Consider the following 18,836-nt stretch of genomic DNA (forward strand, 5'->3'; position numbering starts at 1 on the left):
AGGGAGCCCAGTCTTTTTTAACATTTACATTGCTGGTAGGTATATGTATAGAGAGCAAAGCAAGAGGAAGCCAGGGTCATCTAGTAGTAGAAGGGGGGAAATCAGCAGCTATTTTTAGGTAGATTTGGATGCAACCTAGGCGAAGAAAACATGGTATTCAGAACATATGCCAAATTATCATAGATTTCTAGATTTCAAACTCAATTTATTTGCAGTCAGATACCTAAAATGCACAAGAGAATAACCATATAACTTAATGAGATATCCACATTTGTGAAACCATGACATTGTTCCACATAGCACAGTTTTGGTAGTCTTTTCTCCTGCACTGATTGTAATTTCAAGTAACCCAATTTCAAATCTGTTGGCTTTGGAAGAAACTGAAAACTTCCCAATATTATTAGTATGTGTGATTTGCACAGAAGGTACTGCTAAGATAACCGAACAGAGACAGAAACCGTAGACATTTATTTTGCAAAGAAGTAGAAAGGGGTTTGTGGGCTCAAGACTTGCTCCTGTAGTGTTAAATTATAGTTTGCCATTATGTCTGGAGCATCTACTGAGTTGGGTGACGCTGTTCCAAGGGGGGGGAAAAGTAATTTTTATTATGTTCTGATATTTAAATATGTAGTTTTTATAGTTGGATATATGTTCCTGTATCTGGAAAAAAAAAATGTAAGGGATAAGCGAGAAGCCAATTAGATACAATTGATAGTATCAACTTATTGATAGCATCAACATATTGGGAGAACCTTCTTATAGACAAAATATGGGAAGACATTAAGAGTCTCATCTTAATATCCTTAGCTATGCATGGAAAGTCTCGTTGAAGTTAATGGGCTAAAACACATAAAAATTAGTGCAGAGCTGCATCCTGAATGAATAATTGATCATTGTCAATTTCCTGTACAAGTGTTCACTGAGGGGAGAGAAAATTTCATGCCTGTGAAAACAGATATTTCATTAATACCCAAAAGCCAGAGAGAACTTATGGAGGGTTTTTGGGTCCTGTCCCCCCCGCTAGGACCAGTTGAAAGTTGCAGTAATATACATGGCAATGACCTGGTTCACACTGCACATTAACGCATAAGCTAAACTATTGCTTAATGTGAACAAGCAGGGTGTTGGTGCACTCTGCTCAAACATTTTTACAATTCTGCTTCTGCTGCTGCCGCACAATGAATGAAGCAAGCCTGAGTCTGTCTTGTCACCTTATCAAACCTAGGATTGTGGCTTTACCCCTCCATACAAACAACGAGAAACAAGCCAAAAATGAACTTTAGTTACTGCTCAGAGTTTATTTGGAGAGAGAGAGGAAAAAAAACCAAGCTTGGATTCTAGACAACACAACAATCCAGACTCTGGCTTGCGATGTGTGGCGCAGCAGCATCAAGAGGAGTTGGGGGTGCCACAGAAACTTTAGAGCAGCATGTTCCAGCACTCAGCTCATTCGTGTTAAATCATAGTTTGCTTTCAACCAAGGTTTAATGTGGTATGCAAAACTTATGTGATTTTGTAATTTCAGAACCTATTCCTTCTTTATTGCTTTGGATAATGGTGCTTAATTTGTTAAGTACTTAATTTGTTCCGGAGGTCCGTTCTTAACCTAAAACCGTTCTTAACCTGAAGCACCACTTTAGCTAATGGGGTTCCTGCTGCCGCCGCGCCGCCGGAGCACGATTTCTGTTCTCATCCTGAAGCAAAGTTCTTAACCCGAGGTACTATTTCTGGGTTAGCAGAGTCTGTAACCTGAAGCGTATATAACCTGAAGCATATGTAACCCGAGGTACCACTGTACATTAGGTGTTGCTAATTGGGGTTTCCCCACATGTACCTGTGAAGTTATCATTTTTTCACCTTCATGTTTAGGGATGCTTTCATATCCACAAGAATACTGGATCTGAATATGCACACGTTTCTTGATACAAAAGTGGCAAACAAAGTTGAACATATTGTAAAGTGTAGAAATGTCTTACGCATTCATAACTCCAGGTGTCGTTATATGGCTGTGTCAGGGACAAGTGGCAAATAAGGTCTGGGATGTCTGGAAGGCTCAGTTTCTGAATCCAACAGAAATATCAGTCTATATTGAAAAGCTTTGCCTCATTTGTGCAATTCATTTTAGCCTATGGGAATTAAAAATAAAGCTATAATTTTTCACAAGAGTCTATTTTGACAAGAAACTGCCTTCAGAGCATAAATGAAACGTGTGAACTTGTAAGCTATTGTTTTCCTTTGGTACATATATTCTGTTTAAATTCTTTCAAGTATAATTATGTATTTAATTATGAAGGAACTTGCATACTGGGTGTCACTAGTGATTTATGCAGTGCAATATCCGGCCCATAGCATCAGTAAGTGCTAAATGCTCTAGAGAAGGAAACCAGGGCACATAGGAAATGACACATGCCCTGTTGTTCACTTCCAGCTTCTGGCAGTCAGATCTTTGGGGATACTTTTAGAATAAGTGCACATGATGCCTGGTAATTATTTGAGTCTTCCAGGAATTCGTCTAATCCATTTCTGGCTCCCAGTTACAATTTTACTGATCATGGTATCCTAGAGCAATGAGTTCCACAGGTTAATTTGTACATTGTGTACAAAAGTATTATTGTTTTGCACCTGTTACTTTATTAATCTAATTTCTTCCAGAAACAAATCTATTGACCTTTACCTTAAACTTTTACTGCTCTCGTATGAAAGCTCTTACATAGGCCTATTAATATAGCAACAACAAACATGTTTATCCTAATTGGGGAAGAATTCCACACTGTGTTTAAAATAAAAGGGCACTCTGAATTAACAAGTGGTGTGTTTTACATTTCAAAATATTTCATAAAATGTATTGTTTGTACAAATCTAGTGCCTCACAATGAGATATTTTTAATAAGCAGTTACCACTAATAATGTAGGGATGCGGGTGGAGCTGTGGGTAAAACCTCAGTGCCTAGGACTTGCCGATCGTATGGTTGGCGGTTCGAATCCCCTCAGCGGGGTGAGCTCCCGTCGTTCAGTTCCAGCTCCTGCCCACCTAGCAGTTCGAAAGCACCCCTAAGTGCAAGTAGATAAATAGGTACCGCTTTATAGTGGGAAGGTAAACGGCGTTTCCGTGTGCGGCGCTGGTGCTGGCTCGCCAGATGCAGCTTCGTCACGCTGGCCACGTGACCCGGAAGTGTCTTCGGACGGCGCCGGCTCCCGGCCTCTTGAGTGAGATGAGCGTGCAACCCTCGAGACGGTCACGACTGGCCTGTACAGGCAGGGGGGTACCTTTAACCACTAATACAGTATTAACACCATGGTGTATTTATTATAATCAACCTATAAGTTTCTATTTAGAGCTTATTCACTTAGAGTAGCTTATGTATATACAGATGTATAACCTTTATCAGAAAGGTGGGTTATACATCTGTCAACCTACATTTCCAACTATTAATTAAAGAACATGTGGAAAACTCTGTTGGAAGGAATCCCAATATTCATCTTTTTGTATATAGCCCTTAAGGGCACCCCTTATTTAATATAACCATGTTTGAAAGAGTTGTCCCCTGTTTCAAATCACTGTCCACAGGACATAAAAGATTCTCCTGGTGGCAGGTGACCGCTTTAGATGACTAGATGACAGGCAGTTCCACGTTGTCCATTATAATTGTATTGATAAAGCAGAAAACTCACTTGATTGTGCAGAGGAGGTCATTTATGTGGCAGAGGGAATGAATAAATAATTACATTGACAAAAGAGGCAAAGGAATGACTTATGTTTGGTATTTAAAGAATGCTAACTAACTTGCTTCCCAAGAGATGTGGACACGTATTTTCCAAATACTATCAAGTCTCTTGGTGATTCCGAAGGTCTCAGTCCATTCTGATGTGTGCATCAGAAGCATTGTGTGCACCTAACCACCAGTAGATCACCTATTAGCACCAGGAGAGCAGAGAGTGGGATCTGGCTTGATTCCCCACTCCCCCAAGTATGATGTAATTATTGGATTAGCTGTGTTTAGGCATTTAAACTGTGCCCCTAATAACCCCTGGTGTGTGGGATTCCCTTCAGATTTTTGCACAATCTTGCATTTCTTCTACTTGATTTTGGGTGATTTTCCTGCTTCCCCCACCCACACTGCAGCAATAGTAGAAGGGGGGGGGGGGAGTAGAGAAGGGAAAAATCCATTGCACAAGCCACTTTCCACTTTGATGTTCACATGAGTACACACAACCACATATTGTTTTTTCTGTTTCATATGGCATATTCACCTAGTAACATCTGTGTTTCCAGATAATCTACTCTAGATAATGCACTGGTGTATCATTTTAAAAAGGAATCAATATAGTGTTCAGTATGCCAAAGTCTTGAAGCATATCTAGATGGGGGATTATGTGATTTTTTTTCCAGTGGATATAGTTCATTTGTCTACAAATTAAGTAACTTTTAATATCCATCTAGAGCCAAAATTTAAATTGTTGTACAGGGCTTTCTTTGAAATCACATATGCATCTGAAATTCTCTTCTCTATATAGGTCTTAGATCAACAGTGATGAATTCAGCAGCAAAACTGGTTCACACGGTCACTTGAAGTGATTACCTTTTTAGGTGTAGATTCTGGAATATTTGGCAGAGAAGCTAGTTTTTGTGATATTAATAAAAAAAATAAGTATTTCATCTAAGAGCATGAACTTGGCATTTTGAAGTATCAGAGTGAAGAGTTGGCAAAGCCGCAAACTCATCTGATTGCCCTAAGGCAGGCCACTATTTCAGTCTCTAGTCTCAGCCCTCCAGTTATAGTATGAGGCAAAATAGTGCTGACCTAATTTACAGATTTGTTTTAAGAGCTGCCAAAATAATGTAAATGTTGAGGACTCCAGCTCCCATTCATCCCAGCCAGTCACGAATGATGGAAGTTGCAGTATAGCAGCGTTTGGAGTCATAGTTTCCCCATCCCTAGCCTAAAGTCACCAAGTGAACTCATGGCAGAGATTAAATTTAATCCACAGGTTTGCGTCCGCGTGTGCGCGCAAAATTTTTTGTTTTTGTTTTGTTGTATTCATTGTTTTTTTATTTTGCTTTTTTTGTTGGGGAATTTTTTTGTGGGGGTCTGGCCTGCTTTTTTAAAAAAAATCAATGTTTTATTTGCTTTGGGATATGTGTAGGTGTTCCACAGGGTGGTGTGTTTTTTTGGGGGGGGAGGACATAGTTTAGAGCATCATCAGCTTTCCACCTCCTGTGAAATAGGTATTTGATGCTGACCACAACAGTTTATTAGATTTCTGTTTATGCCCTCAAGCTGCTGTAATTATCCTGTAAAAATGAATTGTAGTTAAAAAAAACCCCACCAAATAATATGATTCCTCAAAATATTTTTTGAGATTCAAAATTTTCGAGTAGGCACTCTGGTGTTTTAAGTTTCCTGCCAAATTAGCTGCTGCTTCCGTTATGCTGTGAACCGAGCCTTCATTACTATTGCTTATGATAGTTTAATGTTTACTTCTAAAAATGGTTTGTCCCATTTGCTATGGTGGTATTTAACGATGGGCACTGTTCTGCAGGAAGTTCTCCTGTTGAAATAAACACTGAATGCATAAGGGCAGCAATTATTCAGTTAAATATGTGGTTATCAGGCTGGGGTATCCAGTGGTCCCAAGGATAGTTATTTATAAAGGTAAAGGTAAAGGTACCCCTGCTCGTACGGGCCAGTCTTGCCAGACTCTAGGGTTGTGCGCCCATCTCACTCTATAGGCCGGGGGCCAGCGCTGTCCGGAGACACTTCCGGGTCATGTGGCCAGCGTGACAAGCTGCATCTGGCGAGCCAGAGCAGCACACGGAACGCCGTTTACCTTCCCGCTGGTAAGCGGTCCCTATTTATCTACTTGCACCCGGGGGTGCTTTCGAACTGCTAGGTTGGCAGGCGCTGGGACCGAACGACGGGAGCGCACCCCGCCGCGGGGATTCGAACCGCCGACCTTTCGATCGGCAAGTCCTAGGCGCTGAGGCTTTAACCCACAGCGCCACCCGTGTCCCACCTAGTTATTTATAGTTTGAATTAAATAATCTTCTATTTATTTTCATCTGTACAGGAACTGTAATAATAAAATAATCAGAAACCACAATACAGTGATACCTTAGTTCTCTAACTTAATCTGTTCCGGAAGTCCGTCCGACTTCCGAAACTTTCGAAAACCAAGGTGTGGCTTCTGATTGGCTGCAGGAGCTTCCTGAACTCAAGTGAAAGCTGCATTGGATGTTTGGCTTCCAAAAAACGTTTGAAAACCAGAACACTTCTGGGTTTTCAGCGTTTGGGAGCCAATTTGTTTGTCAACTAAGCCGTTCGAGAACCAAGGTTCCACTGTACTAACTATTAACTATGTTTGACCAAGATGAATATAATCAAATCTTCTTCAGTATCATAGGTTATAGTCAACTTACTTAAGTAATGAGTAATATATGATAGTATAGCCATTATTTGTGATCGGTCTTCTGGCATTCCACCTCTCTGTTCACTGAAACTGAAGATCACGTCAGTGCATCTATATGTGTGCATTTATATGTGTGCATCTATAAAAACTCAGGTCTTTGTTTAGAAACTGACTTGACTCTAATGGTTCTCATTTTTGTTTAATGGGTGAATCAGTCATGTGTAGAGCAGGTCGCCAAAATAATGCCCTCCAGGTGTTTTGGTCTGAAACTCTATCAGCTTCAGCCAGCATGGCCAATGGTCAAAGATGATGGGAATTGTAGTCCAGCAACATCTGGAGGCCTCCCATCTTGGGTTTCCTTGCTGTAGACAAGGGCCATTTCAAGTATTACATTTTACAGTGAACTCTATTATACAGGTAACTCTCATTTTAGGCACATCCAATATGTATGTGATTACACACACACACACACACACACACACACACACACACACACAGCACTGAATCTGGAAGTAACTTGGAAACATCATAAAAGACATCACTAAAAGGGCAGGGACAGAACAGGAACGGAAAGAGGTGTCTCACTTGCATGTGATTTCATGCAAATGCTCAACGTCCCAGAACACAAACCCCATGCGAATCGGGGGTTGCCTATACAGGCTTAAAATGTGTTTTATAGTTGTCTGTGCATTTATTAAAGCACGTGTTTTGAAGTATGATAGACCTACACACTCCTGGAACTTCTTGATGAGCTGTGACAACCAGCAGGAAAAACCAATATAGGAAAACTCATTTTTCCTTGAAGTGCCCCCAAGAGGGTTTTTTAAAAAAGAATTTTGAGCTATTCACCTTGCAACCTGTTTCAAATCTCTCTGTTTTGGGAGGTAACATTAGTGTCACCTAGGGGTAGGTCCTTTTCTGTTGTGGCACCAACCCTAAAGAGTACATTGTTAAGTGAGGTTTTCAGGCCTTAAGACTATACTGCTTTAGGCAGTTGGTGAAGACCTGGCTTTGGAAAAAAAAAAAAGGTTTTTGGTTAATTTGGTAATTTTTGCTATGTCAGTTCCATTTTCCTCTTGTGTTGCTAGAATTTGTTAAACAAGTTGGATATTGTTAAATGTATTAATTGGATTTTTAAAAATGATTGTTGGTTCTATTCTGTTTTTACCAATATTTGCTAGCTGCCTTGAGTTTATTTGGAGAATAGTTTGGATAGATTTAAAAAATCAATAAATCACAGGTCAACTTACTATATTGTATTATCAAGTACAAATGAATCAAATAGTGAGATCATCCAAGGCAAATGTTTATTCAGGTGCAAAAAACCTCAAGTGAAATTATTCTCTGAAGGTGAAATGACCTGATTTTTATAGTAAAGTCAGAACTAATAGGATTATTCTAGTTTCTGTTTTACTTCTAAGTTAGAAAAATAAGATGGACAGGTTGCTCTAGAGACACCTGTACTATGATGGAAACAAAAATATAGATAATTGTGTATTGAATATGATGCTTGGAATAGTGCAAGAAATTCAGAAAAATTGGCCCTGTTTCCCAGGTGGGCAAAATCCATAGCTGTCAACATTTCCTTTTTTTAAAGGGAAATTCCCTTATTCTGAATAGGATTCCCGCAAGAAAAGGGAAAAGTTGACAGCTCTGGCAAAATCTGATCATCTAGAATTTGGAATTGATTGGGAGAAGAGAGGAAGCAACAGACAACCAGGGAATGATCTGGACATGTTCTGTAGTTCACCCACCATGTTTTTGTTCTACCGGTTATCTATCTTTGCCTTTGCATATTTTACCCCGTAATACTTTTCTGTATAGAAGAAATATAACTGATAGCTACTCCACTAGGACTTTCCAGAAGCTTTACTGACTTTCCATGGTGAATCAAAGTGCAATGAGATTTCTGATGGTACAGAGTGAAGTTTTTACTGTGCTTTATCAGTTATATTGTATTGAGAAGCTTCCGAAGCAAGAAAGCAAAGGATTGTTTGCCGTAGGATTTGCAACAGTAGTGGCCAGTGTGGTGGGACAGAGCTGTGGAGCCAACTTCTCGAGACTGGTTTTGTTACAGCTTTTATGTGAGCAGCAGAGAGGTTGGGGCTGCCTGGACACGCCAGAGGAGCCAATCCAGCATTCCCAAAGGTGTGTCCACAGAGCCTCACCTCACCACTGCCTTGCCCACCCCAGAGATATCCAGGTAAACTGGTGTAGCTGGTGTCAGGATGGCAGCTCCACTGCTCTGCCTCATCTCGCCAATTAATACTGACTTGCAACACTAAAGAATAAATTACAGCTGAATGGTTCGTGTTCCAAGTCCGAGTGAAAAGGGCTGCTTTTTGAGTGTGTGCTGTACATAGTGATAAACAAATTTCTAGACTTTCTGTATGTGGAGGACATTCTAACAGGTTTCTTTACATATAGCAGCCCTTCCAGAGGTGGAGTTTTTGTCACATCTGTCTTGAACCTCCCAGTGTTTCCCTTGCTCTTTCTGCTCACCTGTCCACTGCCCATACTTCTTGGCTGTTTCCAGTACCATCCTTCTTGCAGTGTGTGACCCCAAAATTTGCCAAATAAACTCTTAAGACATATTAAATCTTGGAATCATAATATACCAATGTCAATATAGCTAGTCATGTTCACCCATAATATTTAGCTAGCCTAATAAAAGATGTCATTAATTATTTCTGTCCTAAAACAAAACAACAACAATAATCTTCTCTGTGCTCTACCAATGTATAATGTGCATTTGGTATGAATATAGGGAGAGGCTTTCACATCTAGTCTATATTTCTTCTAGTTTTTCCTAATTTCTTTTAGATTTTTGGTGTGCTAGTTTTAATGTTTTAATGTGTTGGTTTTTTGCTTAGAATATTGTAAGTTGCATTAAGTTGCCATGGCAAAAAAAGGACTAATAGAATAATAATGATAATGGATTTTCAGTACAAGCCTTCTGGACCTCACTTCAGTTGAGAAAGAAGCACGCCTTAAAAGAGGAGAGACCATTAAATCTTGACTCATGTTTGAAAATATCACAGAATGTGTGCTATTCTTATATGTCTATTTAGTTTGAAAAATGCTTCAATACAAACAGTTTCAAGGTTCACTTTTACATGTTATTATTATTATTTGCAAAAGTGAAGTTGGGGCATATGCTTATCAGTGCAGACAAGATAATTTGTCAACTGAAAAATTATATGTCTTGACTCTAGGTGATCTGCAAGTTATGCTCAGAGCAGATTCATTGAAATTAATGGGTTTAAGTAACTGATTTTATATAGTCTATTCTTTGAATATGACTATGTTGGGTTTCATTTTCTGGGTTGGTAAATGGTAAAGGTAAAGGGACCCCTGACCACTAGGTCCAGTTGTGACCGACTCTGGGGTTGTGGCGCTCATCTCGCTTTAGAGGCCGAGGGAGCCGGCGTACAGCTTCCGGGTCATGTGGCCAGCATGACTAAGCATGGCGAACCAGAGCAGCACACAGAAATGCCGCTTACCTTCCCGCCGGAGCGGTACCTATTTATCTACTTGCACCCGGGGGTGCTTTCGAACTGCTAGGTTGGCAGGAGCAGGGACCGAGCAACGGGAGCTCACCCCATCGCGGGGATTCGAACCTCTGATCTTTTGATCAGCAAGCCCTGGGCTCAGTGGTTTAACCCACAGTGCCACCCATTGTTGGTACATATTTCTAAAAACAAAGAGATCATAGACATGTTATTGTAATTACATCTTCAGATGTTTTAGAATATTTATTGTGATGCATCTTGTGTAAGGGCTTGTAAGACAGAGTTGTTCCACCTGGCCTTTGGCTTGGAACCAATTTGATTCCCTCCCTCTCTTTCTTTTCCTTTTCCTTCTCCTCCTGCGATGAAGCTACATTTTAATATTTTAATGTTTCATTATTTTAATGTTGTATTTTAATTTTGTTTTTAAGTTGTAATCATTCAACTTGTTTTTATTATTGCTTGTAAGCCGCCCTGAGCTCGGCCTTGGCTGGGGAGGGTGGGGTATAAATAAAAATTATTATTAATAATAAGAAGAAAAAAACCAAACCAGATCTTATATTCATTTACATTTCAAATTAAGTGATGTTTAATATTGCCCGCATACTCAACTGATTTATAATAAACAAATATTTCAGTTTGGGGAAATACGTGGCTTTTATTCTCAACAAGTTAACCATTTATTTATGTTTGTTATAATTATTCATTGCTGCTGTAAACTCTTGTTTTCTGCGAAATATGCTGGTATGTTTTGAAAGCAACCATGGCTACTGTCCACTTAATTCCAATCCTTTTTTAAACCAAGTTTTATATTGTACATATTACCTCCGTATAGAAATAAATGTTAAAGGGTATGTTTGAATCGACAGTGTCTTAGAAATTGCTAGTTTTAAAAATGAGTTTTTTAAAAAAAGCAGTGAGAGATTATTGACTTTTGAATATATTTTTGCAAATTTTAGGAGGCGGAATTAAGGATGGGTAGACAGGCTCTGCGAATCTGGTGAGGTGATGGTAAGTGATAAAGGACTGTACAGCAGCGAGGAATTGGTTATATCTAATAATCAGTTCTGTAGGAACTAATGAAAAAGCATTTCATCCCTATTGATATGCCTGTGTTTCTGCTGTTGCATCTCTCCCTGTTCTCATGCTGTTTGTTTCCCCTTCCTCCTCATGACAACTCCTCAGCTGCCAATTTATTTTATGTCACCTCCATTTTGCTGTTCATGAAAAGTAGCAGATTAGCATCCCCAAGAGAGGTCAATCCAGTTAAGAGTCTGAACCACCTGGTTTTTACTGTCCCACTTTCAATATTAATATTGAGGGTTTTTAGTACTGTCCATAAATTTTTGGGATAAAACCACTGGGAAGTTTTCCCTACTCTTTTCCCCCTTCACATCTCTCTTGTATGGTGTTCTCTCTTTCCCCACTAGGTGTACACTGACCAGGAATAATAAAATAATAATTTCTTAGAATGGGTATACACTATGTGTGTCCGCTGACCACAGGATTTTGTTCAGACCTTGGTGATGTGCTTTGGGGAAAAACCTGCTTTCATTTGAAGTCCTTCAGAATCTTTTTTAATTGGGTTTGGAGTCCAGCTTCGCTTCAGGAAAAAAACAAGATTTTGTTTCCTGCATATCCTTCTTGACTGTTACAGTGGTACCTCTAGTTGCGGACTTAATTCGTTTCAGGGTGCCGTTTGCACCCCGAAAATTCTGCAACTAGAGTGCCTTCTGTGCATGTGCGCGGCGCAATTGGGCGCTTCTGCGCATGTGCAAAGTGTGCAGATCATTTCTGCGCGAGTGGCGAACCCGGAAGTAAACACTTCCGGGTTTTCCACATTCATAAGCTGAAAGTCCGTAACAAAAGCAGAACACAACATGAGGTATGACTGTATAGGTGTATTTTTTTTAAAGAAAACTCTCTTTTGACAGAAGTGGATAAGATTTGCAGGCATAGTAAACCCTCCAGAAATAGGCAGATTGATCCAGCAGCATTTGTGCTGGACATCTTTATGTATATACATATATATATATTAAAGGAAATATCTATAACTTCTTTATTTTTGGAATAATGTTATTAAATTTCTATGGGAGTGAATCCTGCCACATTTCAGAAGGATAGTAGCAGTAGCTTTTTCCACAAGGTCTGCCTTCACAGCTTTGGGCTAAGTAAAAAAGAAAAAGAATTATTTCTTTATTTTTTGTGGGCAATTGATCTGAAGTAGCAGATATGAGAGAGGCACCCCTAGGAAAGAAAGCTGTCAAATTTTAAAGAAAGTTTTTGATTGTGGGGGAAGAGAGTAAAAGGGAGCCACTTTCCTCACTGTGATTTCATTAGGGGCACCAATTCAGTAGTGTTAGGTAGGTGCCAACAGGAGTTTTATTTGAAGAGTAGTCGGGTGTGTTCCATCTCACGGACCCTTAGTTCCCCACTTTAAAACCTCCATAACTGCATGTCCAAGTTGCTTTTTATGTGGAGGGGAGCATGAGAGGGGGAGAGAGAACAAGAGCTGCTGTGATGCCTCAGTTTGGGACACCTTATACAGATGCCACTTGACCTCAAACAAGCCCAGAATCCCTCCAAAGCACCTGACATCAGTTGAAATTCATCCAAATCTGCTCCACGCCCCAGTATACACACAAGTGGAGATTCTTTCCTATTTATTCAACCTACATGTTCTGCACATAGTTCTTATAAAGGGCTTATGCCCCCTTCCCATCGAAGAGCCTTTATGCTCATGAGATTAAGTGCCTTCCCCTCTGCAGTGACCAAAAGTAGATTCTCACATACCCCATATCAAACCTGTCTGTGTGCCTGCAACCAAGAAGTACCTGATTCAATGGACCACATTCTCTTAGATTGCTCTCCACATAGTAGACCTCTCCAACAGATGCTGAGCAAAATGTTGGACCTCGGGCCTATAACTCCGAGAAGATGTCAAATGAGGTTTCTCCTGGCAGATTGGGACAAAGATATCACTGCTTTAGTAGCTTCCTTTTTAGCCACAATTTTACCCGAAAGGGTTCCCAATGAACCATCATTTCGGGGAACAGACAGGGCAATATCTAAGTGCACACGATCGCAGTGCGACCTTACGACCTTCGACAGCTTCACCCTTGTCCTTTTAATTATCCCAGTGATCTGAAATGTTTTATACTGTGATGCCAATAAAGGTATTTGATTTGAAGGGCTTATGCAGACATAACATTTGTGATCCATTAAATACTGAGAAAAGAAATAGTGACTACCAACGTCACTCAGTTAACTTCATGGATGAGCATGACATTCTACAAGAATCTTGCAAGATAATGTTATCAAGTCTGCACTCCGCCCTAGCAAAAAAATTATGACTAACTAATTTTAGCAACTGGCAAAATGAGCTAGTTCTTAAAACACAAGTATAATTCGAACCTTTTATTTGTTTTATCAAAATGTATTTGAAGGAAATGCAGTCTTGTGGTTCTTAATTTTTAGCTCGTTAATAGGGGGCTGCATTTAAATAATTATTACAGAAGACTGTAGTCCCATGACCACTTAACTGGGTGTAAGTGCCGTTGAACTCATTGTCTGAGTTCAGTATTTGGACAGGGATGGTCAAGTAATAATAATAATAATAATAATAATAATAATAATAATAATAATAATTTATTACTTATACCCCGCCCATCTGGCCGGGCCTTCCCAGCCACCCAGTGGTGGCCCATGGAGCAGAATGTGTTTTGTGAAGCGAATAATGTCTCCCAAGTCTGACTGGGCTCTTAGGTGCAGAGGCGGCCCATTTCTCCACCTCAGGCGAAACAAGAATTAATGCTGCCCCCCCTTCCACCACCAGTGCCCTGTATCTTGCAAATTTCTCTGAGAGCCTGAGCATTCCACAAAGGATTGCCGCTCGGCTTCCCACCCCGGGGGCAAGGAAGCCAAGTGGCATCATTGTGTGCAGGAACGCCCTGGTTCTCAAAAAACTTGGCGAGAGCCAGGGCATTCTGCATGGTGTTGCCACTCATCTTTTCTGACGGGGGGGGGGGGATTGTTCTGGTGGCAGCGGAAACAGTTGGGCAAGGCTGCTGTGACATATTGCAGAGCTTTTGAATACATGTGAAGGGGATTCTGTGGTAAAACAAACGTTTGTTGCCTGTATTTCTGCGCGGAAAACAAACAATATAGAAGTTCTTCATTTCTAATTTTAACTCTCAGTTGTTTTATTTTAAAATAGTAGACTTGCCGTGTTCCAATTCCCCCAAACTGGGTGGCCTAATTTGCATGTAATGCAAATTGTTTTCTAATTATGCACATTTTCCTGTGATTTTTTTTTTTAAGAAGTTGTTGTTTTTTTAAGTGTGAAAATACAACTTGTCTGCAACAGGGTGATGTAGCACAGGTTTTTTGTGCAACTGAGTATGCACTAGGTTTCGACTGGAAGTGGTCAAGAAAGGACAATTTAATAGGCTGACTTGCTGGAAGCTAAAGGGTGATTTGCAGGAAGGATTTTTGGCTGAAAATCCAAATCAGCCTAATTGCAACCCTGCAATATCAGTGTTTTATATCGCTCAACCACAGGCCTCTGCTCACAATGTTGGATTATGCTGGTGTTGCTTATTCTCAAGGCCATTTTAAAAGTTTTTTTTTTTTAAAAAAAGAAATTTCCACATGAAGTAAGGCCTGAGTTCGAAAAAGAATGAAGTCACGTTGCTACTTTTTGTTTGGTGAGGGAGCATGCTGCTGATTAGTAACTGGTATGCTAAAATTATTGGTCTCTCCATCATTTTATATAAGCAGCTGTCGCTTTCACCCAAGGTGTGGGGAATTTTAAAAGGAACTTGGAAGTTCCATCTCCAGGCAACTGAATTGTGACTCTTGTTTTTCCTTTATGGATATAGCTACTCCTTTTTCATGTCAGTTACAGCTGTGATTTCTGTCTGGCTACAACAACAAAGGTGGGAGAGGGCTTATATATCACAAAATGATTTTGCACATTCTTCTTATTTCTGATTCTATAAGAGCTATCAACTTGCTTTATATATATGAAAACTGGGAATCTAGCCTTGCTAATAGGGTTAAATGGGCACCAGCTTGCAAAGCTGAGCCAGCTGGACCATATGACAAATATTGTTAATAGTGGGGGGGGGGGATTAATGAAGCAGTATTTTATTTTTGTTTTTACAGTCCCATAATAGAAACATGTTCTAGAAAACTAGAAAAAGACAAAAGATTTATCTAAAAGTTAGTACTTGGTATCCCACATTCCTAAATGTAGCAAATATGCAATTAGATTTAAGTTGTGTATTATTAGACTTCTCTAATACACACAGGAATGAATTATGAGGAACCATATATCCTGTGAACCAGGACTAGAATTTCACTAATATGGTAGATGTGAAATCATATAGCCATGGTGGTGTTCGGATATTTTTCATGTCTGCAAAGAAACTGGATTCTAGATTCAAAGTTCCATGGAATTTCTCACATTTGCACTGAGTTATAAAGGTTTGCAATATACCGTATTTTTCGTCCCATAGGACGCACTGGCTCATAGGACGCACCTAGTTTTTTGGGGGGGAAATAAAGGAAAAAGATTTTCCTTTATTTCCCCCCCCAAAACCAGGTCGGGGAATCCAAACCAGGTCGGGGAACAGCGGGATGGCGGCACTGTGCCTCCCCGCTGTCCCCCAAGCTTGTGGGGCTGCCCGATGTCTGCCCGAAGCGTGGGGCGCTCTGCTTCAGCGCGCTCCATGTTCCGGGAAGCAGGCTGCTATCCGCAGCCTAGAGAGCCCTGCGGGACCTCCCACGGGGCTCCCTCGGCTGCGGATATCTGCCCGGCGGCGAGGCGCTCTGCTTCAGGGCGCGCCGGGCAGCAGGCTGCTATCCGCAGCCGAGGGAGCCCTGTGAGACCTCCTGCGGGGCTCCCTCGGCTGTGGATATCTGCCCGGCAGCGAGGCGCTCTGCTTTCCCCTTCATTTTTGGAGGGGGAAAAGTGCGTCCTATAGGGCGAAAAACACGGTAATAGTCCATCCCCACCAGGTGGCCTGTAACCTTTCATGGTATGCAGTTGTTCAGGATAGTACTAGTTGGTATTTGTAAGAGTGATGACTGATAAGAGCAGCGCTGAAACCACTGTGGTACCAGGACGAGCTTTTCCACATCAGAAATTACTTTCCCAAACGGAAAAAGGGGGAAAAAACTAGGTGTGTCCTATGGGGCGGTGCGCCCTATGGGGCGAAAAATAAGGTATATTTCTTACTTCACGTTTAGGAGAAATATTCTCGGAGCCCATAAAGATGCCATTTTATGCCCTCCAGGTTATTTTTCTAAGCACATATTGACTGTATGCCTTATGAAGTACCTTGTATAATGCAGCAAGACTTCTACTATCTAAACTCTTCTGATCCAAAAGACTGTTTTTATTATCTAATTCCCATACAACCAATTGCCAAGCAAACTCTTGTGTCAATAGCTGTTGCCTTTGTCTACAATTCTGATTAGAAGTATGTCCTTTATTACCCATCCTGGCCTCCTTACTGACCCACCTTTGGATAACTGAGGCTACACTGCAATATAAAATACATTATTTATAGCCAAGCTGTTTTTTTAAACAGCGTCTGGCCAGTTTTTACCCTTATAGAAGTTACTATTTGACTTGTTTTGTTAAGTGCCGTAATGCAAAAATGTGGATGGAAAGCTTACATTTGAGAGATGTAAAAATAATTAGAAATGATATTGTTACTTTGAGGAATACTCTGAGGCTGGACAATGAAGTGGCTTAGAAGAAGGTGTACGTGATTAGGGAATTTTGCAAGCTAAGAGGGACAAAACTTATTTTGGGTGTCTGATGCATCCAGGTATCACTTCCAGATACTACATGAAACTGGCCTCCTACCCATATCAGCATTTGTGAAATCAGAGTCGTCCCCATGGCCCACTTTAGGTGTTACCGTTATAAAAAGGCCTCAGTGGAGAATGTACCTTGAACTGCAGCTGTGAACAGTGACTTGCGGAGAAAACTGCTGCAAATCTGTGCTGAGCTATGGGACTTGCTGGTTGGCCTTGAGCAAGTCACTATCTCTTTCGCCTCATTGTTGTGAGCTCCTTGGAGAAAGGGCGGGATAGCTAAGTAATGCATAAATGTTGTTATTTATTTTTTTCGTTTCCAAAACAGGATTGTGGGAGGGCATGCCCTAATGCTTTGTATGTGGGGCTGCCCTTGAAGATGGCTTGGGAGCTTCAATTAGTGTGGAATGCGGCTGCCATAATTTTTATCAGTGCAGCCAGATGGTATCGTGTTACACTGAACAAATCGCATTGTCTGCCCTTTTGCTTCAGAGTCCTGGTGCTTTCCTTTAAAGCCTGAAATGACTTGGGACCGAAAGAGGTGAAGGAGCACTTTTGCCTCCCTGTGCCTTAAGATCTCCAGAGCAGGCTCTGCTTCACGCCCCACGTCAGTTCCATGCTGGTGCAGGATGGGCCCTTCTCTGTGATGGCACCGCGGCATTTCTCTCCTAAATAAGGCAAGCAGCTTCTCTGCTATCATTTTGGCCCCAGGTGAAAACTTACTTGTTTGCTCAGGCATTGTAACCATGACTGTGTGGTTTACCCAGTTGCTTTTATTTTAGGTGCCTATGTTACAAAATAGTTGCTTTTGTTTTGATGCATTTGTTACTAGTGCATTGCTAGTGTTTGCGTTTGAAATTGGTTGTTGTGGTGGTTTTGTCGTACCCTACCCTGGTATCAGAATCGATGAAGAGTGGGTTACACAGATACAAATAAATGTTACTCAGGCTGGAATCAGAAATAGATATTGGCATGAAATGGAATTATTGCCTGTCGTGTGCATTATCATTTCTTCTCTCCACCCCCCCACTTGTCGCCTTTGGATAAACATGATCTGAAGCGCTGCAATATCCTGCAAAACCTGCCTGCCAGAGACCATTATGCCTCTCCTCTACCACCTTGCAACTCTCTGAAACAACTAGAGAATACCCCTCCAGCCTCAGGGAAACAAGTGTACTGGAAAACTACATATCTAGGGCACAAGCCCTGTTCAGTATAACCAGAATTTCGATAGGCCAGTACTCAACTCTGTTTTGATGAACTGTAAAAAAAAAGTCACGTGAAAGAGCGGGTGGGTTATTGTTGTTGATGTTAGCAGTAATACTGGTATGCCAGTAATGCGGTGGCTGTTCGAATGTGCAGCTAAGCATAGACTACAAGGGCCAAGTCTTGTTCATGTTTCATTCTTTAGTGCCTTCTGGCTCCACCCTGTTCTTCTCTGTTCAACTGAAATCATTTTTCCGTGTTTCGTGTTAGCTGCTGTCGGAAGCTAGTAGTCCTGCTCAGAAAACAATCATTTTCATAGCCCTAGCAACATTTCAAAAACAAACAAAAAACCTGTTGGATTTATTCATCTGTTTCCCTTTTCTGAAAAGGAAAAGCAACAGGCTGGGAAAGTCATGGTGATGGTGGTGCTGATGATTTAGAAAGGAATATCCTATTCACTATATTTGGCACAGCGTCCTAATCAGAGTTGTAGAATTTTGCACCAAAAATAACGAGGGGTGAATCTGAAAGATGGATGGGTAGATGAATTAGTCTCAGGTAACATATGTCTGAGTATTTACTTGGAGATGGCTATACACTTGAGGCTATAATCCTTTCCTAAACACACCTGGTGGTGAAGCCCATGGAACTCAGTGGAACTTATTTCTGAGTAGATAGATCTGTTTGCATTAGATTAGGAAGTCAGTGGCTTAATACCAGGGATATAGAATCATAGAGTTGGAAAAGACCACAAGGGCCATCGAGTCCAACCCCCTGCCAAGCAGGAAACAACATCAGAGCACTCCTGACATATGGTTGTCAAGCCTCTGCTTAAAGACCTCCAAAGAAGGAGACTCCACCACACTCCTTGGCAGCAAATTCCAC

The 18,836-nt window shown here is 40.9% G+C and overlaps 1 protein-coding gene across 13 annotated transcripts in view; it reads left to right on the plus strand.

Annotated features, from left to right (window-relative positions):
- BBX (BBX high mobility group box domain containing) overlaps nucleotides 1-18,836 on the plus strand; it is a 120,677-nt gene that overhangs the window by 25,172 nt on the left and 76,669 nt on the right. For 5 of the 13 annotated variants that reach the window (XM_077927202.1, XM_077927200.1, XM_077927203.1 and 2 more), the window contains one exon: nucleotides 10,877-10,928. The exons of 6 other annotated variants lie outside the window; for them this stretch is intronic. In XM_077927202.1, the coding sequence (XP_077783328.1) occupies nucleotides 10,926-10,928 (3 nt within the window). In that variant the 5' untranslated portion in view covers nucleotides 10,877-10,925. Of the gene's footprint in view, nucleotides 1-10,876; nucleotides 10,929-17,237; nucleotides 17,423-18,836 lie in introns of all 13 variants that reach the window. 2 more of the 13 variants (XM_077927207.1, XM_077927205.1) reach the window with 1 other exon arrangement.

Source organism: Podarcis muralis, chromosome 4 (assembly GCF_964188315.1).
Source record: "Podarcis muralis chromosome 4, rPodMur119.hap1.1, whole genome shotgun sequence".
In the NCBI taxonomy this organism is placed as follows: Eukaryota; Metazoa; Chordata; class Lepidosauria; order Squamata; family Lacertidae; genus Podarcis; species Podarcis muralis.